At 38.4% G+C, this 20966-nt stretch overlaps 1 protein-coding gene across 1 annotated transcript in view; it reads right to left on the bottom strand.

Moving 5' to 3' along the window:
* The window catches only part of LOC101741241 (sialin), a 70286-nt gene extending 50932 nt beyond the window's left edge, over positions 1-19354 (bottom strand). Inside the window, exons 1-2 of the mRNA XM_021346740.3 lie at positions 19327-19354; positions 15732-15768 (exon numbers count right to left, since the gene is read on the bottom strand). Of these exons, the coding sequence (XP_021202415.1) occupies positions 15732-15768; positions 19327-19339 (50 nt within the window). The 5' untranslated portion in view covers positions 19340-19354. The remainder of the gene's footprint in view (positions 1-15731; positions 15769-19326) is intronic.
* Positions 19355-20966: the final 1612 nt, after the last annotated feature.

The raw sequence follows: 20966 nt of genomic DNA, 5'->3' as shown, positions 1-20966 counted from the left end.
GCGAATCGAGTAGCATTAGGGTAAGACGAAACTACGAAGCAAAGATTGATCACCCGTAATTACGTGGGTCCGAGATCAAACAATTTCATCCCCTGCGGACACTTCCATTTGTATTAGTTCAATATTGGATAGAGGTCATGATCGATTACGAATTGACACAATATCGATTTTCATCACGATAGTATCATTAATAATTGACATTGATTACTAAGAATTTTGCTAAAGTATTAATTAGATTGAGGCCGGTCCTAAATGCTTTCGGTCTCAGACTAAACAGTGTATCTACTGTAATTTCCAGTTTCTTCAACTGTTTACGAGAATAGCTATAAGCGTAATAGTTAAGAGTAGAAAAAAAGATATACTTACAGTATACTTAACGTAACGCGTATTGCGAAAAGATTACATATGTATTAATCCTTATTTGAATCCGCTACCTAACAAATATACATATCTGTGACCAAATTAAAACTCTAACGAGAAAGAATGTTTGTTGCGCACCAAAATAAGAAATGATACGTTCCAATTTTGCCTTCAGTAGGCCATGTTCTAAGTTTGACTTTTTTAATTAAATTATCATTATTCCTGTCAAGATGCAGAGATATTTTACACCTCACTAATAAATTCCAGCTACGGTTCTATTAGTTCAATATCTTATGTAGTGCAGCTATTTGTTGACATTAATAACGCAGACAAAAACCACTGTTGAGGTGCCAAAGACATTTTAATTCAATTGAATAAACGTCGAACACATGAACAAGCAAGCACATGAACTTATATATGTTGTGGACATATAATTATAAGTTCATGTGTGTGTATATTGAGTTACATAAATTACGTATTTTACATTGTCAAAAAATGGCAAAGACTTTTAAGTAACGTGACTCATGTAATCTTTATGGAAACCGGGAAAATAAAGATTCATCGCACTTTATGGTTTGAAATTTCATTGCATGACTTGCTCGTATTCATATCGCTCTGGGGGAATCTCGCCGTCGCATCTATCAGGCGCTTAACATACCCTTCATGCACAAGAATCTGAAAGACGTGCCAGACTGTATTGTGTTTTGACGGTAAATAATAAAGTCATAAGTGACTTGCTATATTTTTTCCATCTATTTATGTGAGGTGGCTTGGTTTGGCGTGATGAATTCAGGTGTTTTTTTGTAGAGTTAGGTAAGGGTCTTCCTAAGCTGAGTTTCCCCAATCTGACAAAAAAGAATTGGCCCCGATTCAACACATTTGAAACTGAATTGTTCAATAATGCCCAAAACACGTCATCTCGGATCCTCTCGATGCACTAACGGTGCTTTTAGGTACCCCAAGCACCGGTCATCGTTCTCGTCGAACCCGTCAATTGCGATAAAGGGCTCGGCGAGTAAATTAACCCACAGACACAGCTCACTCAGTTTCTCGCCGGATTTTCTCAGTGGGTCGCGTTCCCGATCCGGTGGTAGACTCTGCGAAGCACGGCTCTTGATAGGGTTCGTGTTACCAACATCGTCAGGTTTGAGCCCCGTGAGCTCACCTACTAGCCCAGCGACGCTGACATCGTCTCTCTAGACCAGTGATTATCAAACTTATTTCTTTTACCGCCCCCTTTGAAAATCAATTATTTTTCAGCGCCCCCCATTTTTATATACCCCTAAAACTTTAAAACCACAATTTCATTAATTAAATTAATAAATGTTGTATTAATTTTAGTAAATGTACTACCACGTAGTACATATGTATTTGTAGATGCTATTATTGTTTCTTCATGTTATTATATGTCCGTACATTGCTACAGAGCGTGTATTTACAAATTTGCAAAGTAAAAATGAATTCTTCTCATCAATATGTTTGCTTAAATTCAGAATTAGCAAAATAAATTGCTAGTTCACTGTACTATTACTATGCTAATTTATTAGAACGAAACTATTTTTGTTGAATATCTTTCTCATTAATATAAGATTCTCATCATAAGATAATTAAAAATTTATATTTCGACTAGTAAATAATACTACTAACAATAATAACTTATTAAACTACGAATAAGCTAAACCTGGAAGTCGTAGAGGATTTCATTTATCTGGGCTCCGTCATAGCTAGTAATGGACCGAAAAGGACCTCAGAAGGCGAATCAGAATGGCAAAGAGAGCTATATCCCAAATGGACCGTGTTTGGGCGGACAGAAACATCTCGAGGAATACCAAAAAGTAGCTCGACGCCTCCCTTGTCTTTTCCATTTTTCTCTACGGCGCAGAGACTTGGACCCTCAAGAAAGCCGACCGCCAACGCATCGACGCATTTGAGATGTGGTGCTGGAGGAAAATGCTCGGGATTCGTTGGACAGAACACAGAACCAACGAATCCATTCTTACCGAGCTCAAGATTCCAATGCGCCTTAGCACTACATGCACGCGGAGGAGCTTCGAGATCTTTGGACATATCGCCAGAAACAGAGGTGACAATCTGGAAAAGCTGCTGGTAACAGGCAAGGTATGCGGGAGAAGGCATAGAGGCAGATCTCCAATGCGCTGGTCGGACCAAATACGCTCCACTCTCAATACCGCAGTCCACGTTGCTATCCACACAGCCGAGGACAGGCAGGAATGGCGCAAGATGTTGCAGGAGAAAGTTATTAGAGGAGGCCACAACCCTCAGCACTGAGGATTATCGACGCAAAAAAGAAGGAAACTACGAAAAATAAATTAATATCATTTCGTATTATAGATAAATATGGGTAATTTTTCATAGAACTTTAGTTTATAATTTAGAACTGGTTCAAATAAAAACCGCCGCCTAAGTCAGCGTTTTTATTATTTGTAATAATTAATATCTATACTAATATTATAAAGAGGAAATATTTGTTTGTTTGTTTCTATTCAATAGGCTCTGAAACTACTAAACCGATTTGAAAAATTCTTTCACTGTTTGGAAGCTTCACTATTCCCGAGTGACATAGGCTATAATCTTTTTTGAAAATAAAAATAGGTATCCTTACTAAAACTCCCATAATTTAACCCAAGGTGTAAAAAAAATTACCTAAAATATTCTTTACGTCGCGTGCCCTTCGAAAACTATTGATGATAGAATAAAATAATGTACTACGACTTTGTAAAAAACATTATTATTTACAAAAAGTGTCGCAACAGCATATATCTAACTATTATAGTTATGCCGCAATAAGTGTTCTTTTATTTAAAAAAATGCCCCTGGTAAGACACTGAGTGCCCCCCTACCTTCGCCGACTGGTGGCTTCCTACTTGGAGGACAGATCGGTCACATGTACTGGACACGGTGGGATCGTGCACAGGTTCCCGGTTGTGCGCGGTGGTTCCACAGGGGTCGGTGCTCGGCCCCCTTTTGTGGAATATCGGGTATGACTGGGTACTGAGAGGGGCCCCTCCTCCCGGACCTAAGCGTAATCTGTCACGCAGACGACACGCTGGTCGTGTCCCGGGGGGGAGTTTTGCTGAGTTTGCTCGTCTTGCCACCGCCGGGGTGGCGCATGTTGTCAGCAAAATCAGGAGATTGGGCCTCGACGTGACACTCAGTAAATCCGAGGCAATGTGGTTCCACGGGCCCCGGAGAGTGCCACCTGTCGATGCCCATATCGTGGTTGGAGGCGTCCGTATCAGACCGGGGTGCAGTTGAAGTACCTCGGCCTCATTCTGGACAGTCGTTGGACCTTCCGTGTTCACTTTCAGAACCTGGTCCCTCGTTTGTTAGGGGTGGCCGGCGCGTTAAGCCGGCTCCTTCCCAACATCCGGGGGGCCTGACCAGGTGACGCGCCGTCTCTATACGGGGGTGGTGCGGTCAATGGCCTTATACGAGGTGCCCGTGTGGCGTGGCGCGTCCCAGCCCCAGTGTGATCAGAGCGCGGAGGGCCCAATCTCGGCGGTCCGTGCTGAAGTCATGGTCCAGGCGGCTGGCCGATCCTTTGGCTAGTCGTAGGACCGTCGAGGCGATTCGCCCGGTTCTTGTGAATTGGGTGAATCGTGACAGAGGACGCTTCACTTTCCGGCTCACGCAGGTACTTACTGGGCATGGTTGCTTCGGTGAGTTCCTGCACCGGATCGGAGCCGAGCCGATGGCATAGTGCCACCATTGTGGTTGTGACTTGGACACGGCAGAGCATACGCTCGTCGCCTGCCCCGCATGGGAGGGGTGGCGGCGTGTCCTCGTCGCAAAAATAGGAAACGATTTGTCGTTGCCGAGTGTTCTGGCATCGATGCTCGGTGACGACGAGTCGTGGAAGGCGATGCTCGACTTCTGCGAGTACACCATCTCGCAAAAGAAGGCGGCGGGGCGCGTGAGAGATGCACAGGCCCGCCGCCGTTGAGCGGGGTCCAGGAGGGCGGATCTCGCCCAAGCCCTGGCCCTCTAAGTGCTTCGGGTCTTCCTCACATGTCGGCCTGGGGACTGGCGAAGGGGGCCTGAGAAAACGACGTGCAAGCTGCTCTGCACATGTTTTACGCATGAGCATCCGGGTGATGGAAGGCCGGCTATCCTCAACCCACGCTGGTTCTGACCCAGCGGGGTATTCCGTAGGATAGACCATTCTAACCGGCGCCATCTAGGCGGGCTTCGGACAGCCTGCCGACCGAGAGGGCTGGTGGTCGTGGCACCGACGACCACCAGTCCGGCGTCCCGAGGGGGAGGGTGATGGGAGAGATGTGCTCCGCACTAAACGCTTCACTTTCCCCCCTTTGACTTTTCATGAGCTCTGTCTCATACGAGGTTTGGATGCTGGTTGTTGAGCGACAGGAGGTTTTAGTCGGTTCGACTCCGACATGCCCCGCCCTCCATCCCCAGTGAAGGGCGGAAGTCCGGTGATTTCCTCCTGACAAAAAAAAAAAACGGGTGGCACTCGGGAACTGCGGCGTTAAAGCTATTGCATAGCATTTTTTATCAACTTATGACATTATAATTAGACAATGATAATTTAATATTAAAACAAGAATAAAACAAGACCACGCTATATAAAAATTTATTAAGGGAAAACCTTAACTGTCCCCTGCACACTCATAAGCTAAACCGCGCGAGAGAGAGATGGGCAGACTTTTCATGATGCGCATGCAGTGTGACGTCACGCCACGCGCTTATTAACAAACACTACACAAGCGCAACGTGTGAATGTGTTGAACGCGAGCTACATGGTAGGCGGAGTGAGGGATGTTAGGTTTTTTTCGATACGGAATTTCATGATTCGGTCGCCGCGCTCAAAGCCCGCGATAAAAGCTATGCAATAGCTGAAAAATGTATGAACATGTAATAAAATCTCTTTGGCTATACTATATGTATCTGACTGGTTTTGGTATCATTAAAAGTTTAAATTCGAAAGAAGATAATTCCAAATTAAAATTATGAAGATATGTGATTTTTATTTATTTTTCGTACTGTCAAGATGAGTGAATCTAATGAAGATATTCGATACATTTTAAATTTTTACTACAAAAAAGGTAAAAAAGCAACGCAAGCCGTGAAAAAAAATTGCAATGTTTATGGACCTAGTGCCGTGTCTGTCAGAGTAGCACAAATTTGGTTTAAGCGTTTTCAATCCGGAAATGTTGATGTCAAAAATGCACGTCGCTCTGGTCGCCCTATTACGGATAAAATCGATACCATTTTTGAAAAAGTGGGGCAAGATCGGCATATCAGTAGTTACGACGTAACTGAAGAACTGGGAATTGACCACAAAATTGTTATGGCGCATTTGAAAAAAACTGGGTACACAAAAAAGCTCATTGAAAGAAACCTAATGAACCGTGTACTCATTTGTGATTCTTTATTACGACATAATGAAACCGAACCATTTTCGAAGAAGCTGATAGCTGGTGATGAAAAGTGGATCACGTGTGACAAGAACGTACGAGAAAGGTTGTGGTCAAAGGCCAGTCAGGCTTCACAGACTTTGGCGAAACCCGGGTTAACTCGCAACAAGGTGATGCTTTGTGTATGGTGGGATTGGAAGGGCATTATACATTATGAGCTCATTATACATTATGAGCTCATTATACATTATGAGCTCATTATACATTATGAGCTCATTATACATTATGAGCTCATTATACATTATGAGCTGTTACCACCAGGCAGGACCATCGATTCTAAACTCTACTGCGAACAACTGATGAGATTAAAGCAAGAAGTTGAGAGAAAGCGGCCGGAATTAATCAACAGAAGGGGTGTGGTTTTTCATCACGATAACGCTAGACCTCACACACTTTAGCCACTCAGCAAAAATTAAGAGAGCTTGGCTGGGAGGTTTTAATGTATCCGCCGTATAGTCCTGACCTTGCACCTTCAGATTTCTACCTGTTTCGGTCTCTTCAGAATTCTTTAGGCAGTGTCAGGTTAACATCACGAGAGGACTGCCAAAACCAATTGTCTCGGTATTTTGATGCAAAATTTCTATAGCAATGGGATCATGTCCCTACCTACAAGATGGCAAAAAGTTATCGAACAAAATGGTACCGACATACTTTAGTTAAATGTGAATAAACTATATTAAAAAATGTTGTGAATTTTCTTAAAAAATGCGAAGAAACTTTTTCCCCAACCTATTTATTATTATATAGAAATAAAATAGTAAACAATGTTTACAATAAGTAAGCTGTTTAGGCTTACTACACTATTTGACATTGGAAGGTAATGGGTAAATTGTAAAAAATAATAATCTAAGATAAGTTTTTGAACAATAATTATATACGCATTTCCATTTTATATAAAAATTATGATTCTTACATCAGTAATTTCTTATAAAATGCTAGGAAAATGCTGTAAAATGCCCTTATGTTAAAAACAAGAAAGAAAGTAAAGAAAGCCTCAATTTGTGTTAGTTTACGTAAGTGTAATATTTTAAAACTGCATGGTAGTTTTTTTTCTAATTTTTAAAATAATTTCTGGTGCAATATAATTAAGGTAAAATAGCTCTAATTTTTTAACTATCAGCGATCATGTTCCGCAGAAACTTGTTACAACTTGATTGCGTACGGTGTGTGGGCTATCCTACGAAATCTATGTTAATTATTTTAAGTTTTTATAACATCATACAGGGTAGAAATATAAACGAATTATTCGTTATTGTGTAGTAGGTGAGTTTTAATTTTAGTGAAATTTAAAATACTATAGAGTAAATGAAATTACAAATTTTACAGCGCCCCCCTAACCCACATCAACGCCCCCCATTTTTTCCTGGACCCCTTAACGCCCCCCTCGAGGTTTCAAACGCCCCCAAGGGGGCGTTATCGCCCACTTTGAGAAAGACTGCTCTAGACCATCAGCTTAAGTAGAAAAAAAAAAACAAAAAGTTCAATAACTATTTTTTTTATTGTCCTGTGAGTTTTTAGTGGTCAGTTCATAGTCCAACTGATTTTAAGTCTGATCTACCGGATCCTATATATTTAATGAGGTGAATGCCGTCACCTATCTCGAGCTTGATGGCTCAGATATTATTGGACAGCGGTTGTCCTACTCATCGAACTGGAGCTCAAGATAGTTTTGTGGTAGAGAAAAACAGGACGGTGGTGTCTGTCCGTGCATCATAAAACGTCCTAAAACCAGTTAAAAAAAACACGCGTGGCACTCGGGGACTGCTGCAGTAAAGCTATTGCATAGCATTTTGTATAAACTTATGCAATTATAATTAGACAATAATAATTTAATATTAAAAAGATAATAAAATAAGACCACGCTATACTTATAAACATTAACAAAAGCAAAACATTAACTTTCCCCTTCACACTCATAAGTTAGACCGCGCGAGAGAGAGATGGGCAGAATTTTCATGATGCGCATCCAGTGCGACGTCACGCCGCGCGCTTATTCACAAACACTACACAAGCGCAACGTGTGAAAGTGTTGAACGCGAGCTACATGGTAGACGGAGTGGGGGGGTGTTAGGTTTTATTTTCGTTACGGAATTTCTTGGTTCGGTCGCCGCGCTCAAAGCTCGCGATAAAAGCTATGCAATAGCTGAATAATAGGCATCTCTTCGAACTTATTGAAGTACATAAACAAACTCTGGTTTCTCATTCGAGATTGAACACGAAAATCAGAACGGGATTAAAGGGTCACTGCAATGTGAAACCGAACGTTTCAGTTTTCAAAGACAGACATATTAAGGTATTGTTCTTTGTAAAACACCATCTAAAGCCAGTCGTTGTTGGCTTTGATCTTTTTTGTGACGCATTTAAAAAAAAGCAGTAAAATTGTTAGCTGTGAAATACTATTTTAAAATGAATTTGCAGTTTGGAATCGCAAAGTAGACTATCGCTTGTCTTAATTCGGACCACTGACGTCCGTGACCACGAAAACTGTAAAATATTCGAAATGTTAGTAAGGATATTATAACGATAATCTATATATTAATACGTGAAGCAAAAACTTTGTACTCCTTTTTACGAAAATGCATGGAAACTTCCACACTTATAGTTTATATAGAGAAGGAGTGTAGAATACTAATATTATATTTTAATTGTGCATAAAAAATATGTACATTAAATCAATAAAAAAAACATTACACACACTAACATGTGTTTGACACACACACACGCATTTATACAAAATCTTTTAGTTATTGTTAAAGTCTGTGGTCAAATTGAGAATAGCTAAATATTCATTGTCTTTAATATTATTTGTCTATAGTGCAGCCTTGGCGAAATCTGTGATTAAAAAAGTAAAGTTTTTGACAATAGAAACATAATAATTATAAACATAATTTAAATTACTAATTAAGGTCCAATTTCGACTGCTGAGCGACCACTAGTGAAAATAGTAAGATTAAATCGTAAAATTAGTCTACAGTCTATTTATAACAAGTCAAAATCGTAAAAAAATGCTATATGTCTCCTGTGATCGCAAGTGGTTAGTCTTTTTCATAGACATCGGCAATGGTAGTAAGAGTAGGTACATCAAAGTTTCTGCATACAGCCCATCAGAAATGTTGCCAAAAATTCGTTTATGTTGGTATCACAGGACTTTCATGCCAAAATACGAATTTACTAATTTTGAATAACAACATAACAATAAATAAATCTGATCTTTTTCAAACGTTATTTTGTTTTACTATGTAATTAAGTTAGCTTATGGTGTCACCCGGCAAAACGAACTAAAATACATTATTGTTTAGTATTTCTTATGGCAAAAAATTCCCGAAGATTCAATACTAAGAAACGAAGTCTCGTGGTTTCGGAGAAGACGTGATTTGGTCATAAAATTGATATTAATCTCATCAAGGTTTGAATCATAATGATAACCTGAGAAAAGTCTAGTGGTAGAAATATAGGATAATAGACCGTGATACTATCTAGAATATGAACTCATATGTCACAGATTGAAAATAAACTTATAGTAAAAGAAATAGATATAAGGTTGTTCGAGTTGATCTACTTAGCAGTTTTGTTAACAACATAGACTTGTAAGTGACGATGTACAAGTCTGATATTTTCGTTTTTACTTTTATGAGAAGCGTTAAATCATTTTATATGTATGGTATTTCTTATAGACGTAGTCAACATGTTTTTTAGATACGTTTAAATTTTCGCGATTTGGTAGGTGAGTCCGCGCGGGTAGGTACCACCGACCTACCTATTTCTGCCGTGAAGCAGTAATGCGTTTCGGTTTGAAGGGCGCGGCGGCCGTTGTAACTATACTGAGACCTTAGAACTTACATCTCCAGGTGGGTGGCGCATTTACGTTGTGGATGTCTATGGGCTCCAGTAACCACTTAACACCAGGTGGGCTGTGAGCTCGTCCACCCATCTAAGCAATAAAAAAAATAAAAAAATTGCACATTTTAGACTGTTTCAAAGGAAACAAACAATACATTTTATCCCGAGATTATCTTATCACTGTGAAACGTCTAAATTAGTCCAGCCATTGTTGAGATTAGTAAGCATCCACAAAACGCTGACAAAAAGGCTGTTAACCATATGTGGATGAATGTATACATTTTATTGTTTATGGTCTAAATATATCTATGTTTTCATGGATGGGGAAGACAATTCGGTCAGTTGTCTTGGAGAGCTAATTTAGTTTTGAATTGCTACCTCAAGACAAACAACCATAATAGTATCAATAGTATGAAATCTATCTTTTGTTCAAATCAGTAGGCCCGATCGTTGCTTGGCGAAACTAGACTAGGGTGGTATTGGCATAATTCGATTTCGCGTTAGTCATTATAGCAAGCAACTACAAAGCCCGAGTGACTATTGATTACTATTGACTATTCCACAAAGGATATATACAGGGTGTTAAGAAATTATCACCCAGCCGAAATCTCAAAATAAATTTTGAGTATGTTTTGAATAAGTTTTTGTTGAGCTGATTGACTGATTACCGAAGATTTGCCTAAGGCTGTTTGGTTTACTTTTATTTTATTCTACTCGTCAAATATTTGTGATTTGATAATCATCCAATTTGAGAAGAAAGACAGGTACAGAGAATTTTCAGGATTTTGTAAAAGAAAGTATGACTTTTTAATAAAAAAAAATCGATCCTATTACGCGAGACTTGTAGCGAAGCTTGTGAAAATTAGCTTCATGACAATTCTTTCTTTTTAAACAGTTAATCACTAATAAAACGTTAATCACTAAAATGATACAATAGAAAGTTTTTTTTAAAGTTTGAATGACTTTTAAAGTTAAATTTATCAAGTTGTAATTGTTTCTATTATATTATGATATCTATACGACATTTTTAGCGTATTATTTTTTTATACCATTAATTTATAATTATTATATTAATTATCTTTATACAAACGGTATAAAAAAAAATATGCTAAAAATGTCGTTGATCTAAAGATAATTAACGGTAACCCAAGAAAAAAAAACAAAAGAAGACGGAAGCGATATTTAAAAAAAACCAGACCTGACCTTATTTTAATATAGTATTACCATATCAGATTTATAGCACCCTGTATAGTATAATAAAGTTGTTTATCGGCTATAAGCAGGACGCTCGTGTACGCATCACCACATGCGTTTCCGGATCAATTGTTTGATTGGTCACTTAGAGGACTTGCCCACTGAGTTTCTTGCCGGATCTTCTCAGTGGGTCGCGTTACCGATCCGGTGGTAGATTCTGCGAAGCACTGCTTTTGCTAGGGCCAATGTTAGCAACATTCCCGGTTAGAACCCGGTGAGCTCACCCATACGTCAAGGAGAACCTGAAATAGCCACTCAAGGCCATCAGCGTAGGTAGAAAAAAAAAAAGTGGGCTTTATTAGTTTTCGAGGTGATAATCGACAGACGCTCCTAACGTTGAAAAAATATCTTTGAAATAATATGTTCGATTTGAACAGCCTATTACCTGTCTAGAACTAAGCTGCACATAGTGTGACGGCATGTCAAAAATTAAGGCTTGAAATTCCATAGCTCTAGCAATTCTAATAGTTAGAAAACAAAACCTGATATTGCTTGAAAATGTAAGTAAGACATGTTATTAGAATATGTATTTAGAAATGTGTTCTTATGAGTCTTGGTAAACCGAAGTAACTCAACGATATGTTTTGTTGGCTCAGTAAGATCATTTGGATTGAGGGTTTTTTTTTGTCGTTTTAAATAAAATACATCTTTATTGTAGTTAGTAATTTAGGATTGAGATTCTGTAGAATTATTCATGAATGATATATGTACAACCGTTTCTTATAACAATGTATTTTTAAATGACATATTCATAGTAACATAGTTGATATCGCTTTTTTCATTTCGCAATGAATACTTTTGCGAATAATTGGAAAGATGACTACCATCGTATTGTATGATGAGAGCGAAACAAATCAACGAAATTTTCGAAAGCTTTTGCTTTTAAATTCAATGAGGTTTACTTAAAGACGCGCTATCGCCCTGCACAACTTTTATCATGTATCAACTTTAGCGTTTTATAAAACGTAAAAACTTAAAAACTATAGTTGACTAGCTGACCCGGCAGACTTCGTAGTGCCTCAATCGATATATAAAAGACCTAAGGTTTTGTATAAAATAAACTTAAAACAAACAAAAGGAATCCGTCCGGAAAACTGTTATTTTTATTTAATTCCGAGCATTTTCATATTTATCTACCTTTTATACCTTCTCTGGACTTCTACAAATACTTCAAGACCAAAATTAGCCAAATCGGTCCAGCCGTTCTCGAGTTTTAGCGAGACTAACGAACAGCAATTCATTTATATATATATAGATTAGATTAGATTAGATTAGATTAGATTAGATTAGATTAGATTAGACTATAGGCACTACGATGATGATGCCAGAAAAAAGCTCGAATTAAACAAGTGGGATTTTAAATAACTGTTTCAAGAGTGTAAAGGAAATTGTCGCCAACATCTATTAAGCAGCAACGATCAGTAAACGTGACTGCTATTCAGAGTAAGTAGATATAAGAGAAATGTATCTTAATAACGAAGCATAAATTATATTTTTGATAATCGCGCCAAATACAACCACGACACCACTAATATGACAACCCTAACTTTATGGATCTAATATACCTACTTTAGATTTAAAATATTTATTCATAAATATTGCGAACTGAGAATAGCAAATGAGGAATTGACTACACCAGTGATCGTGAAAAATAATAATACAATTATAGCACTTCTCGTCAATAGTTACTAAAAAAAAAAATAGAAAAAGAAAATCGATTGACACACATGTTATTTTCTTAGGACATCTTTTGAACTAAAAATACATAACTTTTCACAACCATATCAAACCGATAAATCATTAAGGTAAAAGTTTTCAAAATAATTTATCTCTCCTGTACATAAATCAATTCTCTAAAGAAAATTCATATTTACCATAATTAGATGTCTGATAATGGCGGATCCAGAAATATACTTGGATAATGTCTTTTGAAGAGATACACGTGTGGAAGCCTTTAAGTTGGTTCTGTTTCAAAATAAATCACGGAAATTGTATGAAGTCAATGCCGACATTATGAGCGTGGGACGTTAAACCTTTTGTTCAGGAATTTCAAATGTCATTCTATTCAATTGATCTACTATCACCGAGCGAGAATGCACGAGCTGATATCCATGATTCTAACTGGATAACAGATACTATTATATGCGTATACTGCCCACCGTGAGATATGCGAAGTCTAACTATTGCATTCTCTAGTGTCTAGTCTTCAACTAGTATATTATACGGTCACATAAACCCAAAACCAGTGTAAGGTTAAATTAGACATAAAGTTTTTAATGTGACTGTGGTTCCTTGACGAAACTCCTTTTGGTGGTAGGACCTTTTGTCAATTCGCAAGGGTAGGTACGACCGCCCTGCCTATTTCAGCCGTGAAGCAGTTTCGGTTTAAAGGATGGGGCAGCCGTTGTAACTATACTGAGACCTTAGAACTCATATCTCAAGGTGGGTGGCGGGATTTACGTTATAGGTGGGCTGTGAGCTCGCCCACCAATCTATGCAATAAAAAACATTGAAAAAGTATAATCATGGCAATGTACATAATAATATTATGTTTAATCATTTGTTTTTAGTTCGAAGAGAAAATGAAAAAGAACTGGATAGAACCGAGTGGAATGATAACATTTTCTCCAACGCACTGCATGTAGTACTGAATGTCTAAATACAAAGTCATACAGCAGTGAACCTGATAAAACGACCTGATAACCTACCTACTTTTTGTTTCGAAGGATGAGACAGTTCATCTAGAAGACAATTGAGACTTTGATCTCACTTCTCCAAAAGGCTGCATTGATTTTTGTATGGCCACAAGTTCTGGTCACCGCTTAATACTATTCCAAGAGCTAATTCAAAAAATATCGAAGGAAAATGGTTAGCTTGAGGCCTTTGAATTCTAGATGTTACCTGATGTCTGGTTTACATGTATTTCTAAATGTTGTCGAATAATTTAGCTTACATTGACTATTGCCAGTTAAGGTTTTACGTTACATTTTAAGTACACGTGACTCTCAGAAAAACTAGCATGTGCCCTGTTCGGAAGTTAGGTATCTGTAAATGACACCTCTGGGAAACGAACACGACAAACTCAGTATTGCTTTTCCAAACACAAGGACGGGATATTTTGTTTTTGCGACGGATTTTATGATATTAAAAGAATCAGAATCAATTTCGCGGACATGTCTTTAAAGTTCAACAAAAATCCTTGTAGCGGTAGCTATCATAGGAGATATGAAAGTAGAAGATATCGCAGAAGATTGAATACAAGTTATTGCTATACAAATCTATTATCAAGCCGATTTGAGCTTATAGCGTCCAGCTGTGGGGTATCGCTTCAAACACTAACATTGAAATCCTCCAAAGATTTAAATCAAAAACGCTCAGGTTAATTTTGAACGCGCCATGGTATGCTACAAAGTCTATGATAAGAATCCAATACGATCTTGCCATAAGAAAAGTTAAAGATGAAGTAATCCATAGAACCTAAATTAACAATGATAAGAAACCCACACAGATAATCTTGCTAAAGTAATGGACAAAATGACTGCAAGAAGACTTAGAAGAAGAGTGCCTAAAGATCTACTTGATGATTGATGGCCATGTTAATGGACATTGTGCATGCGCTGCCTATAAAACTGTTTTTCTTAAACCATAGTTGAATACAGTAGACAATAACAAAAGAGATAGAAGAGAGACAGAGAGAAAGATAGAGAAAGAGAAAAGGTATTTTGCAAATGCCTGAATCACGCTATTTATCAAAGTTACGGATAACATTCGAACCGTCGGTCTACCGAGCTGTTTCACCCGCTCAGTGGAAGATCTTTTCTTTGTTGATACAAACGCCTAAATATATCGACGCTTGAAAGGCAAACGTGACTAAGCGACAATGCGTGACCTTTACAGTAGACTAATTTAAAGTTGAAATACCCGAAAAAAATCTATTTTAACGAATCTAGCTGTAAGATTGAAATGATTTTAATAGACCTAGAAATATATATTTTTTTACGCATTGAATATGGTTATTGCCTATCATTTATGTACAAAGCAGTTATCGTCGCTTAGTCACGACTGCCTTTCAAGCGTCGATATGTTAAAAAAAAAACGAAATACGTAATTTTAATACCCTGTCATTCGATCGCAAGTACTTGAGGCCTAATTATTACAAATTTCGATCGAAATATAACAAACGAATAGCTTCAAATATACTGTTCCAATTTACATAAAGCGTACAAAAGTAATAGAAACACGGAATGTTAACAGTGTTCGAGCTTTGTCCGTATCAGAAGCTTTGCCGGTAAAACCTCGCGAGCTTACCCTTAATGCTTGGAACGTATTTTTTTCTGCGAAGGATTAATTGAGAAGCGAAGCCCCGGAGCGTGTGTTAACCTTTTTACCTGGGGATTTACGGAGAACTGAAAACCTTAGCCTTTGATTAGTGCTATTAAATTGTATATGATGCAAACTAAGGAGATTTACTTTGAGATATTTCTTTTTAAGTAACAAAATGTAAGGGGACCGTTTTTAAAAACGAAGACAAGAGCTAGCAGTGATTTGAACGTAAGGCATGTAAAAATAAAAACGCGTAGGTTTTTTTATCTGCAGCGTGGCGCCATCAAGGCTGGCTCCCGGCCCGTCGACCAAGGGACCGGTGGTCGTGTCGGCGGCGGCCGCCGGTCCGGCGTCTGGGGGACGGCGGGATGGATGTTATATCCTCTGCGTCGACCCTGTCCCGCCCTGTCAATCTTAATAGCCCCAACTGGGCTCCGGCCCGGTCCGGGGTAGGGTGTGAGCGGCAGGAGTTTTTAGTAAGGTTCAACTTCCACATACCCCACACGGACGGCGGATGAGGATCCGGCGATTTTTCCTGTGCAAAAAAAAGGTTATTTTATCACTATCTTTTCACACACAGATACTCGCACACACACACAGCACAGAAGATGTTCGATAAACTTGAAAGCACACTTATCAATACCGATGACAATACAATAATTTTATTACTTTATCTGCCTAATATCCTAACCAGGGTCATCAAGATAAAAAAATATATTTTATTTCGGCTTGCTTTTAGTGCTTCTTTTTAGTTTCAAAACATATTTTTTTCATGTTGAAATAATAACACCGTGATTGTTGAAAAAAAAAAACTGTAAAAGAATTAGACTTACTCATACCTCACCGAAGCGGTTAAACAATTTTATAGTACTACTCAGTAAACACTTTTTATCGATCAGAACGATTGATTTACATTCGCGATTTGATTTATGTTTCGATAATAAACAACAGGCAGAGCTTATGAAATATTTATTGTTTTAATAATAACAGGTAACGTAAATATTTTTACCAAATCAGTTTGAACGCTCACCGAGAGCACTCCGCGCTCAAAAAAATAAAATAATATGGAATATTTAATTTATCGCTAACGGCTTTTTTAATAATACTTTTTTTTTATTGCTTAGATGTGTGGACGAGCTCACAGCCCACCTGGAGTTAAGTGGTTACTGGAGCCCATAGATATCTACAACGTAAATGCGCCACACACCTTGAGATATAAGTTCTAAGGTCTCAGTATAGTTACAACGGCTGCCCCCACCTTTCAAACCGAAACGCATTACTGCTTCACGGCAGAAATAGGCATACATTATACATAGTTGCCGGAACTCGTAAACATAACAATGCGAATGTCGTGCCCTCTTTAAAACAAGATAGGGAAGTCCCTATCGTATTTTCATACTATTCCAACTTTTAGATCAGTACACATGAAACATGAAAGCGACACAAATGGATAAGGAGTTAATGTCGACTTGTTTGGGTTTGAATTTAGAATAGAATATATTTAGAATATTAGGAAGAAATTTACAAAGAGAGCGTAAAACAGGCAGGATAATACTTCACATTTTTTGGGTCAAGAGGAAATCTCTGAAACGCCACTCACGCATTTGGGGGGTAATGGGCAGAGTAATTTGAAGTCGGACCTACCAGAATCCCTTATCTTTAACCTGTTTCCAAGCTTTGGATGAGGCAGAACTCAATTGAATCAGCCTCGCCTGCACGAGGTGACATATTTGGTGTCAAACTCATCTCGCTTTACCAACTTTCCCCTATGCGACACTGGACCATGGTGTCTTAATGCCACAGCCTCCGGGCTTTTTGGTCGATTGGGTACCTAAAAATCATCTAGATGGCACCATACGCACCCCCAGAATACTTATCTGAGTAAGAATGAATCTGGATAGGGAGCGAGGCCTTTCAGAGTCAGAGTCCCGAAAAGTAAAAATTTGCAAGTCCCCCGGGATAGGTACCCTACTTACTTCTGCCGTGAAGCAGTAATGCGTTTCGGTTTGAAGGGCGGAGCAGCCGTAGTTAAAAATGAGACCTTAGAACTCATGTCTCAAGGTGAGTGTCGGCATTTACGTTGTAGATGTCTATGGGCTCCGGTATCCACTTAACATCAGGTGGGCTGTGAGCTCGTCCACACACCTAAGCAATAAATAAATAAAAAAGACGTGGATGTATTACTTAGTGCAGACGAACATTGCTTTGTTCACTGATGGTAAAAGGAAATCATGGGATTACCTCAAACAATATAAAAGACGAAATTCTTTGTTTGAAAATAAATTATATTTGAGTTTTCTCTGTTGATTCAAACAAAAGTATTTACAAACACGTAAAACGCTTCAGAAGTAAGGCAGAGCAACTTGAATCATGCGTAACATCATTATTAAAATGAAGATGAAAAACCTAGCTTAAACAAAGGGACGCACAAAGTGAAATGACTTTAATAAACGGAGTCGCTCTCAACGCTTCGCCTTGTCACGTACTGTATGTTGCTCGTGATCATCGCTCAGTTTATTTTACGAGCTCCCTGCCTTTGGTGTGCCTAGCGATCCATGTACACGCATGCAGGCGTTGATAAAATGTACACAGACGGGGAAATCATTTTATGCCCCTATTTAAAGAAGAAGGTCTTCCTTTGTTTTCTAACCACTGTTACAGAAATAATAATACTCCGATTATACATAATATCATAATTATCAGCTGAAAGATGCCACCTTGTGTCGTTGTGGCCTAAAGGATAAGACGTCCGATGAATTCGTATCTAGCGATGGATCAGTGTTTGAATCCTGCAGGCGTGTACCAATTTATCTAATGAAATACGTAATTAAAAATGTTCACGATTGATTTGAATTCTATTGAATTCCAATCCAATCCAACTCAATTGAATTCCACGGTGAAGGAATAACACCGTGTAATAAAACCCAAACCCGTAAAATTATAATTTGCGTAATTACTCGTGGTAACAACTCTTGTGAGTCCGCACGGGTAGGTACCACCGCCCTGGCTATTTCTGGCGTGAAGCAGTAGTGCATTTCGTTTTGAAGGGTGGAGTAGGAGGTCTCATTGCACTATTAATAGCCCGGTACACAAACATTTTACTAATACCAAGCGTATGGAGAGTTTTAAAAATTGCATTTGGCTCTATACCTACTTTGTGTAATGCAATCACAGCGATTCGGTTCTCTTTATCACCCCACTCCATTTTAAGATCGCAAAATATTGTACAATGTATTGGCGCCTAAATGAGAAAACTCAATGAGCAATCATATAAAAATGACAGATTCCAAATTCAAATGTAATATTTTGTTTATTTTTAATTGTAACACTATTTATGGCCAGGCTAAGTATACTAAGTCTTTAAAACTCATATCTCAAGGTGGGTGGCGGTATTTAGATTATAGGTGTCTATGGGCTCCAGTAACAGGTTAACACCAGGTGGGCTGTAAGCTCGTCCACCTATCCATTAAATTATTATATTACAGACTAGTTGTACCCGTCCGCTTCGCTGGGCATTTAAAATTAACATTATTATTTCTAACCCCCACAAAGATTCTCATCATTAACGCCCCCACAACTGATGTAGGGAGTCCAACACTCATATTAATATTAGTCTATCCATCAAGTACACGTATTTTCTACATGGATACCAAGTTTCAAGTCAATCGGATGCATGGTTCAGTAGTTATAATGGAACATCCGTAAAAACCACTCTAGATTTATATATTAGTATAGATTAATCCATCTATGCATTAAAAAAAATCCTTCTACGTGCTACGTCGCTGCAACACATGGCAGTTCTACCCAGTGCTACGCGCTTAGTGCGGACTCCTACGATCTTGACCTGGCTGTCTCCGTCCGGTTTGTTGACTCATACAGTTCTTGCTTGCCTAGTTGTCCTACGAATAATGTGTCTATTACCACCTAAAATCAGACTTTGAGTCAACTTGGTTTTCTTACGCATCTCCTCATTTCTAATTCGGTGTCTAAGATAAAAAAAATTAACGCAAAATCTTCGGTCGTCGTCGGCGATCGTTATTACAAAGTTTGATTTTTCATCGTCTCAGGAACTAAAGATAATTTTCCAAGTTACCTTTTCTTCTCATAGACCAAGTATTTCGCCACACATTAAACCAACAAACACATCTTTTACTGGCAAAATAAACATCCACACCGCTATAAAGTTTTTAGGCCAAAAAACATTTTTTCCGCACTCACATCACACTAGCACACTCATAACATCGAATCCGTTCTACTTATTCACTTCGTAATAAAAACCACTCGAATCAGTACATACAGGGAACATTATTATTGTTATTTCTGCAAATTTCTGGCGGATCCGTTACGTATGACAGAAGCGACATTAATCCTCTGTTATACATAGGTACTATTACATTGTCTCGTTAGCGATGGTCGCGCATTATACCTTCACTTTGCGCTTTTCGCAAGAAATCGTGTACAGATAAAAATCCATAGCCTCACCCTATTCTTCTTTATTGAATCAAACGTACATTTTATATTATTATTTTCTGGGAATTCCCGGTGAGTCTAAACATATACATTAACTTGCTTTCATACAGCGTCGTACAGCTCCTTAAAATGTAGATAAAGATACACAGTAACGTAGAGATAAGAGTAATGCAAATACTGGTGGTAGAACCTCTTGAGAGTCCGCGCGGGTAGGTGCACGGATAGGCAGCACCACCGCAATTTCTGCCGTGAAGCAGTAATGCGTTTTGGTTTGAAGGGTGGGGCAGCCGTTGTAACTATACTGAGACCTTAGAACTTATATCTCAAGGTGGGTGGCGCATTTACGGGGTAAGTGTCTATGGGCTCAAGTAACTACTTAACACCAGGTGGGCTGTGAGCTCGTCTACCCATCAAAGCAATAAAAAATAATAATAGTAATTAACCGTCTGCCATCCGTAGCCACAAAAACTATGTATTCGAAACTATTAAGCGGTAAAACGGTAAAAGTATTAAACGGTAAAAAATAGTTTAATCTTATATATTATATATAAAAATGAATTGCTGTTCGTTAGTCTCGCTAAAATTCGAGAACGGCTCAACCGATTTGGCTTATTTTGGTCTTGAATTATTTGTGGAAGTCTAGAGAAGGTTTATTATGAAAATGCTCGGAATTAACTAAAAATAACAATTTTGTTTTCCCTCTGATGTGTCCCCCGTCGGACGGATTCCTTTAGTTTGTTTTAAGTTTATTTTATACAAAAGTTTAGGTCTTTTATTTATCGATTGAGGCACTACGAATTCTGCCGGGTCTGCTGGTTATAAATAAAAGAACACAACAAATCACTTTACGGGCATGTTATTCGGAGCGTTCATGACATGTGACGTCATTTGTCAGTAGGTACTCTACATTCCCTGCTCGTAAGCCGCGAACTCCCGTAAGACAGTGGCACTCTCCAAAATCAACATTTATAATGTTATTTTAGTACTCGTCTGTGACAATATTTGTATGAGGCACAACGCAAATGTTTGCGGCATCTTTGTTCGTGCAGCGACAATCGATATACATTGTTCGTGTGTAATTATACAAATATTTAGCATCGTAATAATTGCGTTTATAAACGAACTAGCGGCCCGCTCCGACTCCGCTGGGGTCTTTAACAAAAAATTCAACGATATTTGACATTGTTTTATTTTTTTAAATAAAATAACACTTGTTGCGGCATAACTCTAATAGTTAGACGTATGTTGTCGTGACGCTTTTTG

Source organism: Bombyx mori, chromosome 22 (genome assembly GCF_030269925.1).
Source record: "Bombyx mori chromosome 22, ASM3026992v2".
Taxonomy (NCBI): Eukaryota; Metazoa; Arthropoda; class Insecta; order Lepidoptera; family Bombycidae; genus Bombyx; species Bombyx mori.
Note: the sequence above shows the minus strand (reverse complement) of the source record. Positions and strands in the feature narration are given on the sequence as shown.